The sequence below is a fragment of the Bombina bombina genome, chromosome 1 (genome assembly GCF_027579735.1).
Source record: "Bombina bombina isolate aBomBom1 chromosome 1, aBomBom1.pri, whole genome shotgun sequence".
NCBI classification, from domain to species: Eukaryota; Metazoa; Chordata; class Amphibia; order Anura; family Bombinatoridae; genus Bombina; species Bombina bombina.
Genome location: NC_069499.1, coordinates 24,041,525 through 24,061,926, shown reverse-complemented (window position 1 = coordinate 24,061,926; position 20,402 = coordinate 24,041,525). Strand labels below are relative to the sequence as shown.

The 20,402-nt window shown below is 42.7% G+C and overlaps 1 protein-coding gene across 2 annotated transcripts in view; it reads left to right on the top strand.

Moving 5' to 3' along the window:
* MTHFD1 (methylenetetrahydrofolate dehydrogenase, cyclohydrolase and formyltetrahydrofolate synthetase 1) overlaps positions 1-18,082 on the top strand; it is a 178,968-nt gene extending 160,886 nt beyond the window's left edge. For both annotated transcript variants that reach the window (XM_053697279.1, XM_053697280.1), the window contains exons 22-28: positions 221-262; positions 5,981-6,081; positions 13,613-13,790; positions 13,892-13,999; positions 16,989-17,141; positions 17,364-17,470; positions 17,916-18,082. In XM_053697279.1, coding sequence (XP_053553254.1) covers positions 221-262; positions 5,981-6,081; positions 13,613-13,790; positions 13,892-13,999; positions 16,989-17,141; positions 17,364-17,453 — 672 coding nt within the window. In that variant the 3' untranslated portion in view covers positions 17,454-17,470; positions 17,916-18,082. The remainder of the gene's footprint in view (positions 1-220; positions 263-5,980; positions 6,082-13,612; positions 13,791-13,891; positions 14,000-16,988; positions 17,142-17,363; positions 17,471-17,915) is intronic.
* The last annotated feature ends 2,320 nt before the right edge of the window (positions 18,083-20,402 follow it).

Below are 20,402 nucleotides of genomic sequence, written 5' to 3'. Positions count from 1 at the left end.
TTTTTTTTTTAATTTTGTGTTCTGTTTTAGCTACAGAAATCTGATGTTCCTAAAATTTACCATCCCGTTACAACTCAAGTGGATAAAATGTTAATGAATTTGTCTTTTAGAAAAGTGTTTTTCAGTAAAAAGAAATTTAAGGCTTGAACAATTAACATGTTCTTGTGAAACCACAGGCAGAAATTGTGTTTCTATGCATTAAAAGTGCTTTCTGTTACAGGTGACCGCAGGAGTACCGTTGCCAAAAGAATACACGGAGGAGGTATGGGGTTTTATTCTGTACTGAGATTAAATAGAAATGCTTAGCGATCCTGTCATTTCACTATACTAACAGGATAATGACCACTTAGCTGTGTGACACATAGACGCAGAGTCTTGCAGCTTTTCCTTATCGTAGGTTAGGTATTGACTAGCACCCACTGTTAAATGATAAATCTATTTTCAGCCTGCCTGGAAGACTTGCCCAAGACTTTAGAAGGTTTTCAGTGTATTTAAAGTTCTCCGTATGTGCCAGCGCTCTGTGCGTTTTTTTCTGTTGGTCGTCCTACAGCCATAATGATTGTAAGTGCTCCTGGGTCTATACGTGTTCACAAGGTTACATAGGAGCTATTTTGCAAATGCGTTCTGTCAAACCTAATAAGACCGTGTTTATTTCCTGCCATGTACAAATACAATGATATTTAAACCATTAACCTTTATGAATTCTAGATAGCAATGTTTATTTCATGGTGACATTTTGGAGCTGGCTGTATTTTTGTGTCATTAAAGGGAAATTAAACATTTATATTACTGATGTTATATTTTTTTTCCTTTTGTTATTTAAAATTCTTATTGTAAGATTTTCTAAAAAAAAAAAAAAAAAAAGAAAGTTATATACATTTTATTTTGTGTTCATTGTAGTGTAAACTTACATGTCAATCATTTAATAAAGCCCACCACCTCCCTGCATCCCCTGTCCCTGCTAGTTTCAGATGCTTGTGTGACGTTTTGGCATGCCCCCTTCTTTGGTTTTGCACACATTCAGGATATCTGAGGGGATTATTTCAATTTTGCATGCGCTAATCTACCTCCGCTGCCAAACCAAGCTGTGATCTAAATCATGAAATGCTTGGACAAAACTTTTTTTTTTTTTTTTACAGGCCAAATGCGCATGTGCAAATGAGATTCAGCTGAATGACTACTGCAGGGGGGTGCGCATCGTTTAAAACACAATGGCGCGACCGATGAAGGGCTTAAGAAGAACATATTCAGTGAGGGGGCAGTCATAGGAAGAGGCTTAATTATAAAATTAAAACATAGCAATATAGTCATTATTTAGAGCCTAAGTTGGAAGATTTAAATAAATACGTAGTATAAAGTTTCTAAACAAAAGTTGTTGTTTATGTTTTCTGTTTCTCCAACATAGGTGTGTCCGGTCCACGGCGTCATCCTTACTTGTGGGATATTCTCTTCCCCAACAGGAAATGGCAAAGAGCCCAGCAAAGCTGGTCACATGATCCCTCCTAGGCTCCGCCTACCCCAGTCATTCTCTTTGCCGTTGTACAGGCAACATCTCCACGGAGATGGCTTAGAGTTTTTTAGTGTTTAACTGTAGTTTTTATTATTCAATCAGCAAGGTTACCTTCTACAACCAATTTCATGCATTGTCCCTGTCGCTACAGCCGCATGTTTCTGGTTCGATGATCTGATAAGAGCGGTCGATAGTGATTCTCCTCCTTTGGAGGAGATTATGGACAGAATCAATGCTCTCAAATTGGCTAATTCTTTCACCCTAGACGCCACTTTGCAATTGGCTAGGTTAGCGGCTAAGAATTCTGGGTTTGCTATCGTGGCGCGCAGAGCGCTTTGGTTGAAATCTTGGTCGGCTGATGCGTCTTCCAAGAACAAGCTACTTAACATTCCTTTCAAGGGGAAAACGCTGTTTGGCCCTGACTTGAAAGAGATTATCTCTGATATCACTGGGGGTAAGGGCCATGCCCTTCCTCAGGATCGGCCTTTCAAGGCAAAAAATAAACCTAATTTTCGTCCCTTTCGTAGAAACGGACCAGCCCAAGGTGCTACGTCCTCTAAGCAAGAGGGTAATACTTCTCAAGCCAAGCCAGCTTGGAGACCAATGCAAGGCTGGAACAAGGGAAAGCAGGCCAAGAAACCTGCCACTGCTACCAAGACAGCATGAAATGTTGGCCCCCGATCCGGAACCGGATCTGGTGGGGGGCAGACTCTCTCTCTTCGCTCAGGCTTGGGCAAGAGATGTTCTGGATCCTTGGGCGCTAGAAATAGTCTCCCAAGGTTATCTTCTGGAATTCAAGGGACTTCCCCCAAGGGGGAGGTTCCACAGGTCTCAGTTGTCTTCAGACCACATAAAAAGACAGGCATTCTTACATTGTGTAGAAGACCTGTTAAAAATGGGAGTGATTCATCCTGTTCCATTAAGAGAACAAGGGATGGGGTTCTACTCCAATCTGTTCATAGTTCCCAAAAAAGAGGGAACGTTCAGACCAATCTTAGATCTCAAGATCTTAAACAAGTTTCTCAAGGTTCCATCGTTCAAGATGGAAACCATTCGAACTATTCTTCCTTCCATCCAGGAAGGTCAATTCATGACCACGGTGGATTTAAAGGATGCGTATCTACATATTCCTATCCACAAGGAACATCATCGGTTCCTAAGGTTCGCATTCCTGGACAAACATTACCAGTTCGTGGCGCTTCCTTTCGGATTAGCCACTGCTCCAAGGATTTTCACAAAGGTACTAGGGTCCCTTCTAGCTGTGCTAAGACCAAGGGGCATTGCTGTAGTACCTTACTTGGACGACATTCTGATTCAAGCGTCGTCCCTTCCTCAAGCAAAGGCTCACACGGACATTGTCCTGGCCTTTCTCAGATCTCACGGGTGGAAAGTGAACGTGGAAAAGAGTTCTCTATCCCCGTCAACAAGGGTTCCCTTCTTGGGAACAATAATAGACTCCTTAGAAATGAGGATTTTTCTGACAGAAGCCAGAAAAACAAAGCTTCTAGACTCTTGTCGGATACTTCATTCCGTTCCTCTTCCTTCCATAGCTCAGTGCATGGAAGTGATCGGGTTGATGGTAGCGGCAATGGACATAGTTCCTTTTGCGCGCATTCATCTAAGACCATTACAACTGTGCATGCTCAGTCAGTGGAATGGGGACTATACAGACTTGTCTCCGAAGATACAAGTAAATCAGAGGACCAGAGACTCACTCCGTTGGTGGCTGTCCCTGGACAACCTGTCACAAGGGATGACATTCCGCAGACCAGAGTGGGTCATTGTCACGACCGACGCCAGTCTGATGGGCTGGGGCGCGGTCTGGGGATCCCTGAAAGCTCAGGGTCTTTGGTCTCGGGAAGAATCTCTTCTACCGATAAATATTCTGGAACTGAGAGCGATATTCAATGCTCTCAAGGCTTGGCCTCAGCTAGCGAGGGCCAAGTTCATACGGTTTCAATCAGACAACATGACAACTGTTGCGTACATCAACCATCAGGGGGGAACAAGGAGTTCCCTAGCGATGGAAGAAGTGACCAAAATCATTCTATGGGCGGAGTCTCACTCCTGCCACCTGTCTGCTATCCACATCCCAGGAGTGGAAAATTGGGAAGCGGATTTTCTGAGTCGTCAGACATTGCATCCGGGGGAGTGGGAACTCCATCCGGAAATCTTTGCCCAAGTCACTCAGCTGTGGGGCATTCCAGACATGGATCTGATGGCCTCTCGTCAGAACTTCAAAGTTCCTTGCTACGGGTCCAGATCCAGGGATCCCAAGGCGGCTCTAGTGGATGCACTAGTAGCACCTTGGACCTTCAAACTAGCTTATGTGTTCCCGCCGTTTCCTCTCATCCCCAGGCTGGTAGCCAGGATCAATCAGGAGAGGGCGTCGGTGATCTTGATAGCTCCTGCGTGGCCACGCAGGACTTGGTATGCAGATCTGGTGAATATGTCATCGGCTCCACCTTGGAAGCTACCTTTGAGACGAGACCTTCTTGTTCAGGGTCCGTTCGAACATCCGAATCTGGTTTCACTCCAGCTGACTGCTTGGAGATTGAACGCTTGATTTTATCGAAGCGAGGGTTCTCAGATTCTGTTATTGATACTCTTGTTCAGGCCAGAAAGCCTGTAACTAGAAAGATTTACCACAAAATTTGGAAAAAATATATCTGTTGGTGTGAATCTAAAGGATTCTCTTGGGACAAGGTTAAGATTCCTAGGATTCTATCCTTCCTTCAAGAAGGATTGGAAAAAGGATTATCTGCAAGTTCCCTGAAGGGACAGATTTCTGCCTTGTCGGTGTTACTTCACAAAAGACTGGCTGCTGTGCCAGATGTTCAAGCCTTTGTTCAGGCTCTGGTTAGAATTAAGCCTGTTTACAAACCTTTGACTCCTCCTTGGAGTCTCAATTTAGTTCTTTCAGTTCTTCAGGGGGTTCCGTTTGAACCCTTGCATTCCGTTGATATTAAGTTATTATCTTGGAAAGTTTTGTTTTTAGTTGCAATTTCTTCTGCCAGAAGAGTTTCAGAATTATCTGCTCTGCAGTGTTCTCCTCCTTATCTGGTGTTCCATGCAGATAAGGTGGTTTTACGTACTAAACCTGGTTTTCTTCCAAAAGTTGTTTCTAACAAAAACATTAACCAGGAGATTATCGTACCTTCTCTGTGTCCGAAACCAGTTTCAAAGAAGGAACGTTTGTTGCACAATTTGGATGTTGTTCGCGCTCTAAAATTCTATTTAGATGCTACAAAGGATTTTAGACAAACATCTTCCTTGTTTGTTGTTTATTCTGGTAAAAGGAGAGGTCAAAAAGCAACTTCTACCTCTCTCTCTTTTTGGATTAAAAGCATCATCAGATTGGCTTACGAGACTGCCGGACGGCAGCCTCCCGAAAGAATCACAGCTCATTCCACTAGGGCTGTGGCTTCCACATGGGCCTTCAAGAACGAGGCTTCTGTTGATCAGATATGTAGGGCAGCGACTTGGTCTTCACTGCACACTTTTACCAAATTTTACAAGTTTGATACTTTTGCTTCTTCTGAGGCTATTTTTGGGAGAAAGGTTTTGCAAGCCGTGGTGCCTTCCATTTAGGCGACCTGATTTGCTCCCTCCCTTCATCCGTGTCCTAAAGCTTTGGTATTGGTTCCCACAAGTAAGGATGACGCCGTGGACCGGACACACCTATGTTGGAGAAAACAGAATTTATGTTTACCTGATAAATTACTTTCTCCAACGGTGTGTCCGGTCCACGGCCCGCCCTGGTTTTTTTTAATCAGGTCTGATAATTTATTTTCTTTAACTACAGTCACCACGGTACCATATGGTTTCTCCTATGCAAATATTCCTCCTTAACGTCGGTCGAATGACTGGGGTAGGCGGAGCCTAGGAGGGATCATGTGACCAGCTTTGCTGGGCTCTTTGCCATTTCCTGTTGGGGAAGAGAATATCCCACAAGTAAGGATGACGCCGTGGACCGGACACACCGTTGGAGAAAGTAATTTATCAGGTAAACATAAATTCTGTTTTCTTTAATAAATTTGGACTGATTATAGTTTGTCCCGGTAATGTTATGGACTAGATATCAGGGTTTAGAGACTATGACTAAGAGAATTAGTTGCTGCTAATTTATATGTATTTTTGACATGGAAATTATTTAGAATTTCATAACTGATCTGCTGGTGAAAATGAGGCAGTTTGTTACACCTCTGATGTGACATTATTTGCACATAAAGTGAGAATGTGTCTGAAACCCACATGTCGCTTGTGCTGGAAGTCTTAACATCTTGCTTGGGTTTTTTTCTCTACAATATTAATTTATAACTAAACTTCAGAGACTTTTGATACCTAGGATGCAGCGTGTGCTGACGATTATTCCTTAGAATGTTTTCAGTACTAGTCATCGTGTTTATTACAGTGTCTGATAAATCGGCTAAAAAACGGCTCTTATATTAAATCTATCTTGTTTTGCAGAACCTGGAGCTCTTAGAACGAGGCTGTAGCAACCTGAAAAAGCAAATCTCCAACGCGACAACGTTTGGTGTTTCAGTGGTTGTTGCTGTCAATGCTTTCAAGTAAGAGATTCAGAATTGGCAAATTAGTGTAACTGTAAAACTGCGTCACACGGCATTGTGAGATCGTATACGGCAACTTTGGTCTCTCGTTTACGCCTTTTAATATTTTTCTGGTCTCACAAACACTTTTATTTTTCTTTTGTTTATGGCTTAACTGTTTTTTCCCTTTTTATTTTCTTGCATAACCTTCACACAGGGAAAATGTAATGTCAGTTAGGCTGATATAATGGTTTTCTACATAAGGACTTATTGCCGGTTGTACCAGATGAAACTTTCATTTTTAGAATAATAACTTTTCAGTTTAGTTTTACAGATATATAGGAAATGACTGATTTTAGTCATATAGCATTAGAAGTACAGGGATCATTTATTTATTGCAAGGTGAACTATCTCCAATTTAATCATTTATATACGTACAGATTTTCAGCTCTGCTTTATTAGAAGGAGAAAAATCATCATTACCTTAATAACAATTTACATAGTTTTATTTACCAAAAACAATAACATTACAGGCTTCACTTTTATTTTACTGCTTGACGCTCCCACCTCACACTTAGCTCCTTGTGCAGATTTATTCCACTCCAAACAATCTTCTGTTCATTGAACTTAAAGGGACAGTCAACACCAAAATTACCCTTACTACCTATTCCCCAGCTATGCACAACCAACATTGATATATTAATATACTTTATAACATTTATACCTCTGAATTTTTGCCTGTTTTTATGCCACTATAGACAGCCTCTTATCACATGCTTTATTAGCTTTTTACATCAGGAGACTGCTAGTTCATGTGGGCCATATCGATAACATTGTGCTCATGCCCGTGCACTACAGTTAGACACTGCTGATTCATGTGGGCCATATAGATAACAATGTGCTCTCTCCTGTGGAGTTGTGGATGACACAGCACTAACTGGCTAAAATGCAAGTCAATAGATAATTAGTCTTGTGATCAGTGGCTGTCAAAAGAGGCTTAGATACAAGGTAATCACATAGGTTAAAAGTATATTAATATAACTGTGTTGGTTATGCAAAACTGGGGAATGGGTAATAAAAGGGATTTTCTTTTTTATGACACGATGAGTCCACGGATCATCTTAATTAGTAATGGGATATTCACCTCCTGGTCAACAGGAGGCAGCAAAGAGCACCACAGCAGAGCTGTTAGAAAGCTCCTCCCTTCCCTCCCACCCCAGTCATTCTCTTTGCCTACGTTAGTAATAGGATGTGGTAAAGTGAGGTGTTAGAAAAGATTCTTCAATCAAGAGTTTATTTTTTTTAAAGTGGTACAAGATTGTGCTGCTTTGTCATAGGGTGTAGCCGTAGTCCATATCAGTCTCTTCAGTAGAGCTTTGGTGGCTTTAGAGCAATGGGAACTTGTGGGACATAATTCTCACTGTGCCTCCCATGTATTCTTGCTGCCCTATTTACGTTAGTCTGAGGTAAAGCATTGACTCAGCACTTTATTCTCCTCAGGTCGATGTGAGGGAGAGGACCTCTTAAGCCTGTGAGCTGCCTTGCTGTCAGGCAGAAGTAAAGGTAAGTGCTACTTTATATATTTTCTGGGGGGACTCAGAAAGGAGTAAGCACACCATTATCGTTACTACATGCACAGGGATAGAAGAAGCACTTATGTTGGGACACTAAAGACTCTCCTAGTCTGGAGAGGTATTGGGACAGCATTTATGTGCAGGGGCTGGGGATCGCTATTTGGCTCTGGTGGTTTTCACTTTATTTAAGCATTAATTTACAAGGGCAGCATAAGAATAATAAGCAGACCATGTTGGACGCAACTTATTGTAAAGGATGTGCAGGGTATGGGCGGGTCTTCCGAGATTGCGCCAATTCACTTGGGCCACGGTCGGGGAGACATTTGCGACACATTTTCTGAAGTGCTGTCTAGAAACGCATTGTCCGTGCAGAGCATGCGTTTCTAGCTCCGGATTGAAAATTTCTACTGCAGCGCTGAGCGGACACACGGGGTATAAACCATCCGTTTGCCTGTCAAGTAGGAGCACCTCAGCACGATAGCTGTGGTGCAGAGGTTCTTTTTTTGCCCTTATATTGGTAGTTTGATAATGCAAATCTAAGGTAAAAAAGTTAATGCTTTGAATTTAAAGAGACAGTAAAACTTTTCACGGATGTAAAAAATTTTTTTATTGAATATTGGGTCAATTGTGAACAAGTATGGACCAATGGGCCTTACAAAATGTTGCTTGCTCCTTGTGTTTGAAGCTAATGTGGAACCACCAATCCCTTTCTGTCCCTCATGTATTGAGAGGACTTTAAATTATAGGGAAAAGATTTTTTTCTGAGCAAAATTTTTCTAAGGCGTATGCTGTCCTAGAGTCTAATGACGAGGTTCAAAATATGCCGCAGCTTTCTCCCCAAGCGTCCCAAACTTAACCGCCCGCACAAGCAGTGCCCTTCACTTCTGCTCTAGCGCCCGCTGGAGTTACTTTAAAAGACATAGCTTCTCTCATGTCTTCTACAATTTCTGATGCATTGTCTGCTTTCCCATTGTTACAGGGCAAACGTAAGATGAGAACCAGACATTCAGTAAGCGAGGTTTCTGATGCAATTGTTGCAATTACGGAGGTGCCCTCCCAAGGACATGAAGAGAAGGGGAACTGCTGTAGCATCTGAGATTCAAAAAGTTTATTGCCTCTGACGGACTCGGAGGTTGTAACTTTTAGGTTTAAACTAGAACACCTCCCCCTGTTGCTTAGGGAGGTTTTGGTTACTTTGGACGACAGTGACTCCACGGTAGTGGTTGTCCCTAAGAAGTCTAGTAAATTGGACAGATATTCCAATTTACCTTCTTACTCTGAGGTATTTCCAGTTCCAAAGCGAGCTTTAGAGATCATTACTAAGGAGTGGGAGAGACCAGGCCATACCCTTTTCTCCCTCCTATTTTTAAGAAGATGTTTCCCATAGCCGAGACTTTCATGGAGGCTTGGCAAACAGTTCCTAAGGTGGAAGGAGCTGTTTCCACCTTAGCCAAGAGAACTAATATTCCCATAGAGGATAGTTGTGCTTTCAAAGATCGTATGGACAAGAAGTTAGAGGGTCTACTTTAAAAAATTTATGTTCACCATGGTCTGCAATGGCAGCCAGCTGCGTGCATTGCTATCGTCACTAGTGCGGCGACATATTGGTTTGATGCACTGTCTGAGACTCTCAGGACTGAGACTTCCTTGGAGGAGATCTAGGACAGGATAAAGGCTCTGAAGCTAGCTAATGCCTTTATTACGGACGCTTCCCTTCAAATTATTAAACTGGAAGCTAAGATTTCGGGTTTCTCTATTCTAGCCCGCAGAGCCTTATGTTTAAAGCCTTGGTCTGCGGATGTTTCTTCTAAGTCTAAACTTCTGGCTATTCCTTACAAGGGGAAGACCTTGTTTGGACCTGGCCTATCTGAAATTATCTCCGATACCACGGGAGGTAAGGGTCATCTTCTCCCTCAAGATAAGAGAAACAAACAAAAAGGACAGAGTAATTTTCGTTCCTTTTGAAATTTCAAGGGCAATTCTTCCTATTCCTCCTCCAAGCAGGAACAATCTAAACCTGCATGGAGACCCAATCAGTCTTGGAATATGGGAAAACGATCCAAGAAGCCTGCTATTGAATCCAAGACAGCATGAAGGGCATGCCCCCGATCCGGGACCGGATATGGTAGGGGGCAGACTTTTTCCTTCGCTCAGGCTTGGGTTTGGGATGTTCAGGATCCCTGGGCAATAGAAATGTTGTCCCAGGGATACAAACTAGAGTTCAAAAGGTTTCTACTTGAAGTTTTTCTGCATACCAGACAAAGAGAGAGGCGTACTTACACTGCGTAAGAGACCTCTCCACCCTGGGAGTGATTGTTCCCGTTCCAGTACAGGAACAGGGTCGCGGTTTTTATTCCAATCTGTTTGTGGTTCCCAAAAAGGAGGGAACCTTCAGACCAATTTTAGACCTAAAGAGTCTAAAAAAATTTCTCACGGTACCATCCTTCAAGATGGAAACTATTCGTTCCATTCTTCCCTTGATCCAGGATGGTCAATTTATGACAACAGTGGATTTAAAGGACGTGTACCTACATGTTCCTATTCACAGGGATCATCACAAGTTCCTTCCTGGACAAACACTTCCAGTTTGTGGCTTCTCCTTTCTGTCTTGCCACAGCTCCCAGAATTTTCACAAAGGTTCTGGGATCGCTGTTGGCGGTGATTCGCTCACGGGGCATTGCAGTGGCGTCCTATCTGGACGACATCCTAATCCAGGCGCCATCCTGTCAACAAGCAAGATTCCACACCGACATGGTGTTATCCTTCCTGCGATCTCACGGGTGGAAGGTAAATTTGGAAAAGAGTTCCTTAGTTCCAAATACAAGGGTAACTTTCTTAGGAACCATAAAAGATTCCCTGTCTATGAATATTTTTCTGACAGATGTCAGGAAATCAAAGATTATCAATACTTGTCTAGTCCTTCAGTCTACTCCTCGGCCGTCAGTGGCTCAGTGCATGGAGGTAATCGGGCTGATGGTGGCGGCAATGGACATCATCCCGTTTGCTCGGTTCCACCTCAGACCTCTGCAGTTAAGCATGCTCAGGCAATGGAACGGAGGTTATGCGGACTTGTCTCCTCGAATAACTCTGGAGCAGGACACAAGGGACTCTCTTCAATGGTGGTTGTCTCTGGATCATCTCTCCCAGGGAACCTGCTTTTGCAGACCATCTTGGGTGATTGTGACAACATACGCCAGCCTTCTGGGATGGGGAGCAGTCTGGGGCTCCCTAAAAGCTCAGGGAGTTTGGACTCAGAGTCTGTTCTTCCTATAAACATTCTAGAACTGAGAGCGATCTTCAATGCCCTTCTGGCCTAGCCCCAGTTATCCTCGCTCCGGTTTATCAGGTTCCAGTCAGACAACATAACTTCAGTGGCTTACATCAATCAGGGAGGAACGAGGAGTTCCTTAGCGATGACAGAGGTAGCCAAAATAATCCAGTGGGCCTAAACCAACTCTTTTTTTGCCTATCGGCGATACACATCCCAGGGGTGGACAACTGGGAGACGGATTTCCTGAGCAGACAGACCTTTCATCCGGGGGAGTGGGAACTCCATCCGGAAATGTTCTCCAACCTGATTCTCAAGGTGGGTCAGCCGGAATTGGATCTCATGGCATCCCGACAGAATGCCAAGCTCCTGAGATATAGGTTGAGGTCCACTGACCCCTATTTCCTCCGTTTGCTCTTCTTCCTCGGGTAATTGCTCGAATCAAACAGGAGAGGGCCTCGGTGATCCTCATAGCACCGGCCTGGCCTTGCAGGATTTGGTGTGCAGATCTGGTGGAGATGGCATCTCTGCCACCTTGGAGACTTCAGTTGTGGAAGGACCTTCTGATTCAGGGGCCCTTCCTTCGCCCAAATCTAGCTTTTCTGAAGCTGACTGCTTGGAGATTGAACGCTTAATTTTATCCAAGTGGGGGTTTTCTGACTCTGTCATAGAGACCATGATTCAGGCTCGTAAGCCTGTAACTAGAAGGATTTACCATAGGATTTGGCGTAAATATCTCTATTGGTGTGAATCCAAGGGCTACTCATGGAGTAGAGTTAGGATTCCTAGAATTTTGTCTTTTCTCCAAGAAGGTTTGGAGAAAGGTTTATCGGCGAGTTTCCTAAAGGGTCAAGTCTCGGCCTTATCTATTTTGTTACACAAACGTCTGATGGACGTCCCAGATGTCCAATCTTTTTGTCAGGCCTTGGTCAGGATCAGGCCTGTGTTCAAACCAGTTACTCCTCCATGGAGTCTTAATTTAGTTCTCAAAGTTCTTCAAGGGGCTCCGTTTGAGCCTATGCATTCCTTAGAAATTAAGTTGTTATCTTGGAAAGTTTTATTTCTTGTTGCTTTTTCTTCTGCTCGTAGAGTGTCAGAGCTATCGGCATTGCAGTACGAGTCTCCTTTCCTTATTTTCCATTCAGATAAGGTAGTTTTACATACTAAATTAGGATTTCTTCCTAAGGTTGTTTCTGATCGGAACATTAATCACGAGATTGTTGTTCCTCCTTTGTGTCCTAATCCTTCTTCTAAGAAAGAATGACTTCTGCATAATTTGGACGTGGTCCGTGCTTTAAAGTTTTACCTGCAGGCGACTAAGGACTTTCGTCAATCTTCTTCTTTGTTTGTGATTTTCTCAGGAAAACGTAAGGGACAGAAAGCTACGGCTACTTCTCTTTCTTTTTGGCTGAACGGTATCATAAGTTTTGCATATGAGACTGCTGGACAGCAGCCTCCTGAGAGGGTTTACGGCTCATTCCACAAAGGCTGTTGCTTCCTCATGGGCATTCATAAATTAAGCTTCTGTGGAACAGATTTGCAAGGCTGCAACTTGGTCCTCTATTCACACTTTTTCAAAGTTTTACAAATTTGACACTTTTGCCTTGGCTGAGTTAGATTTTGGGAGAAAGGTTCTTCAAGCGGTGGTGCCTTCCGTTTAGTTTCCGCATCATCTGTGTACTCTAGCTTGGGTATTGAATCCCATTAGTAATTAAGATGATCCGTGGACTCATTGTGTCATAAAAAAGAGAAGAACATTTATGGTTACCTGATAAATGTATTTCTTTTTGACACGATGAGTCCACGGCCCGCCCTGTTCTTGTAAGACAGGTTGTTATTATAAACTTCAGACACCTCTGCACCTTGGCTTTTCCTTTCTTTCCTTAACTTCGGTCGAATGACTGGAGTAGGAGGGAAGGGAGGAGCTATTTCACAGCTTGGCTGTGGTGCTCTTTGCCGCCTCCTGCTGACCAGGAGGTGAATATCCCATTAGTAATTAAGACGATCCGTGGACTTATTCGTATCAAAAAAGAAATACATTTATCAGGTAAGCATACATTTTCTTATTTATATTTTTTTTTTAACAATAAAGTTTTTGGAGTTGACTGTCACTTTAACTTAGTAAGGGGTTGATTCTGTGTACAAGTATTTGCAAAGGAACAATAGGATTATGGTCTCAACTCTGTTAATTTTATACAAATTTTGCGGTGAAGAAGACGTTATTTGTGCAGACACAAATTCACAGTTCTAAGAAATACAAAACTAATAATATGTGATGATATCTTCTAGATAGAAAAAACATTATCAAAATGTTAAAGAAACCTCTTTGTGAATAGATTGATGGAATTAATTTACTAAAAAATGTAAATATTACAATCATGATTATACAGCCTTATGCTACATAATTACAAATAAATCTTTATTTCAGGATGAATAACGCTTGGATCATAATGTATCTTAAATAGACGTATTAGATGCCAGCGATTATTTCAGCTTATTGCGCATAGGTTTATAACATTGCGTTTGCACCCTGACCACGAGGAGGGTTAAAAAGTTTCACAAACTACTAAAATAATGTTCATTACCAAGTCAATAGCATCTGTTTGCCCGATAGCTGGCAACTGGTGTCAAACCTCTAGATTGGTGTACGGCCCTTTTAAGGGATCAGCCTGAACACTTCTATTAAATGATACGTTTCTGGAACTTACAGAACAGACACAAATGCTGAGCTGGATTTGGTTTGCCGCATCGCCAAGGAAGCTGGAGCTTATGATGCAGTGAAATGTACCCACTGGGCAGAAGGTGGGAAGGGAGCAGTCGCCCTGGCACAGGCTGTGCAAAAGGCGGCACAGGAGCCTAGTGACTTTAAATTCCTTTATGATGTGCAGGTAAACTTGTAGCGTGGTTGTGGTGTTACTGTCTGCAGTTTATTCAATAACAACTACAAAATGCTAAAGTTCATGGTTAATATTTTGTTTTCCATTAATAGCTGCCCATTGCAGACAAAATCAGAATTATCGCACAGAAAATCTACGGAGCCGATGACATTGAGCTGCTTGACGAGGCTCAGAAGAAGGTTGAATTGTACACGAAACAAGTGAGTTTCTCAAATCCGTATATTTTGTAATCTTTGTTTTGCTGACATTTTATCGCAGAAGTCGTTGCTGGATAGGTACAGTTATATCTGGGAGCTTTATAATACAACATACATGTAGTACTTATTGTGTGCTACCCTTACACCCTGTACAGCAGGTTCATTTGCTGACACATTTAGAATAAGTGTGATGACTGCTGGGTGTTTTGGCTCTTGGGGGGTTAAAGGGATGTAAGAAAATAAAACTTAAAGGGACAGTAAAGTCAAAATGAAACTTATGATTCAGATAGAGCAGTCATTTTATATAACTTTCCAATTTACTACTTTTGTCAGGAGCTAAGGAGTGTGCACGTGGCTTTAGTACTCTTTGGCAACACATGCACACTCCTGAGCTCTTGTGAGCCTACCTAGTTTTACTCTTCAATAAAAGCTACCAAGAGAACGGAGCAAATTTGATAACAGAAGTCATTTGGAAAGTCGTTTACAATTGCCTGCTTTATCCAAATCATGACCGTTTCATTTTCACTTTACAGTCCCTTTAATATTAAAAGGCACAAGAATGCATTTTAGTTTGCTTGGGGGGTTGTATTTATTCACATTTTTGCAAAAGTTCTATTAAAACTGTTTCAGGGAGACCTTTTTACTGTGCATAGAGCATATATACGTATGCTGTGCACACACTCATTTAAAACCGTGCATGCGCACAGCATATATTGGCCATGACTCACCGGTGACAAATACATCGTACTGCCGGCTCTCTGAGCAGATGGTATTTAAGTGTTAGAACATGATGCTTGTATACATATGCTCTGGGCGCACCTATCACTGAAACAGTCACTGCTTTTACTGCGGGCAGGAGTACTAGAAAACAAATATTCTTTTTAAAACTACATTTTACATCCCTTTTAAGAAATAGATATTTAATCATCAGTTAGAATTTTATAATTCTGAAACATTTTTATAATTTATTAAATAAAGTCACGGAGCCCTACAGAAAAAAATCCTGAGCTGCTGATGTACACAAGGGAGAATAAGTGGGTGGCTATAAGTGGGCTGTGTTTACTTGAGGCTGTGGCAGAATTAGTTTGATAATGCTCATCTATTTAAGTGCAGGCTGATAGGTTTCTGTAATATAGTGACTCACATAAAATAGCTTTTACTGTGGTCTGGCACAGGCTGAATGCAGCAGTCAGGACATCGGTGACGTAACTTGCGTTAAATACACAATCCCAGAGCTGCAGTCTGCTTTACTAGACCATAGCATTGTGTAGTTTGCAGAGGTGTAAGAGATAGGGGTCAGTCTGCTGTATTAGATTGTGTTGTTTGGTGCAGAGGTGGAAGAGATACGTGGTCAGTCTGCTGTATTAGATTGTGTTTGGTGCAGAGGTGTAAGAGATACGGGGTCAGTCTGCTGTATTAGACTGTGTTTGGTGCAGAGGTGTAAGAGATACAGGGTCAGTCTGCTGTATTAGATTGTGTTTGGTGCAGAGGTGTAAGAGATACGGGGTCAGTCTGCTGTATTAGACTGTGTTTGGTGCAGAGGTGTAAGAGATACAGGGTCAGTCTGCTGTATTAGATTGTGTTTGGTGCAGAGGTGTAAGAGATACGGGGTCAGTCTGCTGTATAAGATTGTGTTTGGTGCAGAGGTGTAAGAGATACGGGGTCAGTCTGCTGTATTAGACTGTGTTTGGTGCAGAGGTGTAAGAGATACAGGGTCAGTCTGCTGTATTAGATTGTGTTTGGTGCAGAGGTGTAAGAGATACGGGGTCAGTCTGCTGTATAAGATTGTGTTTGGTGCAGAGGTGTAAGAGATACAGGGTCAGTCTGCTGTATTAGATTGTGTTTGGTGCAGAGGTGTAAGAGATACGGGGTCAGTCTGCTGTATAAGATTGTGTTTGGTGCAGAGGTGTAAGAGATACGGGGTCAGTCTGCTGTATTAGATTGTGTTTGGTGCAGAGGTGTAAGAGATACAGGGTCAGTCTGCTGTATAAGATTGTGTTTGGTACAGAGGTGTAAGAGATACGGGGTCAGTCTGCTGTATTAGATTGTGTTTGGTGCAGAGGTGTAAGAGATATGGGGTCAGTCTGCTGTATTAGATTGTGTTTGACCCCGTATCTCTTACACCTCTGCACCAAACACAATCTAATACAGCAGACTGACCCTGTATCTCTTACACCTCTGCACCAAACACAATCTAATACAGCAGACTGACCCCGTATCTCTTACACCTCTGCACCAAACACAATCTAATACAGCAGACTGACCCCGTATCTCTTACACCTCTGCACCAAACACAATCTAATACAGCAGACTGACCCCGTATCTCTTACACCTCTGCACCAGTCTGCTGTATTAGATTGTGTTTGGTGCAGAGGTGTAAGAGATACGGGGTCAGTCTGCTGTATTAGATTGTGTTTGGTGCAGAGGTGTAAGAGATACGGGGTCAGTCTGCTGTATTAGATTGTGTTTGGTGCAGAGGTGTAGGAGATACGGGGTCAGTCTGCTGTATTAGATTGTGTTTGGTGCAGAGGTGTAAGAGATATGGGGTCAGTCTGCTGTATTAGATTGTGTTTGGTGCAGAGGTGTAAGAGATACGGGGTCAGTCTGCTGTATTAGATTGTGTTTGGTGCAGAGGTGTAAGAGATACGGGGTCATTCTGCTGTATTAGATTGTGTTTGGTGCAGAGGTGTAAGAAATAAGGTGTCAGTCTGCTGTATTAGATGGTGATGTTTAGTGCAGAGGTGTAAGAGATACGGGGTCAGTCTGCTGTATTAGATTGTGTTTGGTGCAGAGGTGTAAGAGATACTGAGTCAGTCTGCTGTATTAGATTGTGTTTGGTGCAGAGGTGTAAGAGATACAGGGTCCGTCTGCTGTATTAGATTGTGTTTGGTGCAGAGGTGTAAGATACGAGGTCAGTCTGTTGTATTAGATGGTGGTGTTTGGTGCAGAGGTGTATAAGATATGTGGTCAATCTTCTGCTGATGTTTTACAGGGATTTGGGAATCTTCCGATCTGTATGGCAAAAACTCACCTGTCTTTGTCTCATAACCCGGAGCTGAAAGGCGTCCCATCAGGGTTTGTCCTGCCCATCCGTGACGTACGCGCCAGTGTTGGAGCTGGCTTTTTGTATCCACTGGTGGGAACCGTAAGTATTCAGGGCATTCACAAATAAGTATTTACTGCATTTCAGACACTCATGCCTTTTTCCCCCCTCAAGGTTGACTTTTACCTTTTTTCTCTTACCTATTTGATGTTTCTTCTAACTGTCCTATCTCTACCTCTCCCCCGCCCCCCCCCCCCCCCTCTGTTTTTTCTCTCTTTCTCTCTCCTTTCCTTCCAATACTAAAGTAATGCTTGCCATCTGTAGATGAGCACCATGCCTGGACTTCCAACGCGACCCTGCTTCTATGACATTGATTTGGATCCAGTTACTGAGCAAGTCAATGGATTATTCTGAAACAACAAAACTAAAAGGTAAAAAGTTAAATAAGTTAAGCTGTATTACTCGTTTTGCTCAACAAAATCGAATGTGTGTTAATGGGACATTATAGACCCCTGGACAGACAACCACACATAAAGTGATGTTGCACAGCATGATGGGTCTTATAGTTCCCAGACACTCTTTATAATCGCTCCAAGCGTGGGACAAAACACAAATGGTGAGCAAAACCAGGGCTCACAAATTGTTGCAGAAGGGGCAATTTTTATGCATCCTGGGGCCATAGGTTGGTCAATTCCTAGGTATCATATGGATTTCAAACATTCTCAGTTGATTCTATAGGTTGACTCATTAACCCTTTGGCTGCAGAACTAATACAAGTTACCATTAGTGAAAATATTTTCCTATGTTATGGATTATGATATCACATTGTTCAACGTGATAGTATCTGAAATACCTTCTTTATTTTTGTTTCCTCAGCTCTGCGACCCCTGGCGAAAAGTGAAATGAGACTACTCCTAACCAAAGCTTCGTGTCAATCAAAATTTTAGTCTTTTAGGCTGCAAATATGTTTTTAAATGTTTTTGTTTTTTATTGACATTTGTCACCGGTCTTGTGTAAAATACAAAACCTGATTTTACAGGATACATCATGGTTTGGCTTTTGTTTTCTTGTAGAGAAAAACCCACGCTTCATTTTTTTGTCCAGTATCCAGAACCAAGTTACCTTAAAGAAACAACATAATCACTAGGGCATATTGCTGTTTCCATCAGCAATAAAATGTATGCTTACCTGATAAATTAATTTCTTTCTGGGCAGTGAGGGTCTACAAAAACATTCATAAGTATGGGAAATAATTCACCTGGCCACCAGGAGGAGGCAAAGACACCCCAAACAGAACAGGTAAGTATCGCTCCCACTTCTCCTACCCTCTCAGTAGTTCAAGTCTAGGATAAGGACAAGTAGAGAGACACAAGAGGTACAGAGGTGCCAAGACTGCCGCCACTACACAAATTCAGGGCAGATTTGTTTACCATCTCTGCCAAGAAGGAAATTAATTTTTCGGGTAAGCATACATTTTAGTTTCCTTCCAATGGCAGTGAGGGTCCACGAAAACATTCATAACCTATGGGAAATTAATACCCAAGCTGAATAATACACAAATGTTAGGGAGGGGAAAGTATGGAAAGCAGTCCTATTTACTAGGCACCACAGCTTTTAGAACCCTTCTCCCAAATGATTCCTCCTCTGAGGTTAAACATTTTATGATAGTAAGACCATGTAGCAGCCCTGCAAATTTGTTCAACTGAACCCTCATTTTTGTAGGCCCAGGAAGTAGACACCGCACAGGTAGACTGCCTCTGTTCAGGTTGGAGGCTGCTGGTCCCTTTCCGTATAAGCCATGGGCTTTGTAGTCAGAAGGAAAGAGAAACAGCCTTACCTGATATAGAACAAACAAGGAAGATAATGGACGAATTGGCAAAAAGGTAGAACTTTAACGCTCTGACCACATTCAAATCATGTAACAACCTCTCCTTGGAGAAGACTGAGACAAAGAGATGGAATCTCAATAAGTAAAAATAAATCCTAGTTTGTCCTCAATACCACCTTATTGGAATGTAATACCAAGAAAGGCAGGTCACATTGGAGCTCAGATAATTTTGACACACTGCGAGACGAGGAATAACTAACAAAAAGATCACTTTCCAAGAAAGCAATTTATCAGCAGAATGCATAGGCTTAAGCAGAGCCTGATGAAGAACTCGAAGAACAAGGATAAGGTTCCATGGAGGAGCAACAGGTCTAACTAGCAATAGCCTGCACAAACCCTGGAACATCTGGCAAATGAGCCAACCTTTGCGAAACAGAACTAAAAGAGCAGAAATCTGCCCCTAAGGAGAACTGTCAGACAGGCCCTTCTCCAGAACCATCCTGAAATAATGCAAAATATGTAGAATCCCCACTCTGTGTGATTGGGGTGGCTTTTTCTGGCATAAAGAGTTAAGACCTTCAGACCTTATGATAAATACATCTAGTCACAGGCTTGCATGCAGAGAATTTCCTCTGAAACAAGACTAACCCTTCAATCTCCATAAGTCATACTCAGAGTATCTAGGTTTTGATAAATGCACGGGCCTTGCTCTAGAGGGTCCCTTCAGAGACAACCTCCATGGAAGATCAAACGACATTCTCCCTTGGTTTGCACACCAAGTCCCGCGTGGCCACGCAGGAGCCAGAAGAATGGAAGAAATTCACTCCTGTTTGATCCGTGTTACCACTTCGGCAACAACACGATTGGAGGAAACAGATGCACCAGATTGAAGAACCACGGGATCACCAGAGCGGCCAATGACGCCTGAGGTTCTCTCGATCCCCCCCTGTAAATTGCCAATGAGCCTGAAAGCCATTAGGTCTATCTCTTGATACCCCCACATGTTTCAGATCTTGCAGAACACCTCCTAGTCTAGGAAACATTCCCCTGACTGGAGAGTTTGTCTGCTCAGAAAATCTGCCTCCCAGTTCTCCACACCTGGAACGTGGATGGCATGTCCCCATGGAAGGGTGTGGGAAACCTCCTGCATTTCCAGAGAGCTTTGCATTCCACCCAGATGGAAGGAATAAATCACTGCTGTGATGTTGTCCTATTGGTATCCAATATAACTAGTGGTACAAAGCTGAGACCACTACAGAAGAGCATTGAGGATTTCCCTCAATTCCAGAAAGTAGACGTGGAGAGTCTCATCCAAGTAGACGTGGAGAGTCTCATCCTCCTGGGCGTCAGTGTCCTTGAGTCCAGAGGAACCCCACACAACACTTAGATATTCACATCCTGTTTTGTGTGGTTTTTGAGTTCTGTACTGGACTTGACGCTGTGTCTCCTTGATTTTAGTTAAGTATGCTGCCTACTGAGCTTTGCAGAAGCAAACCCCTGACAGTTCGCATCTGTGGAATAAACACCCAGGATGG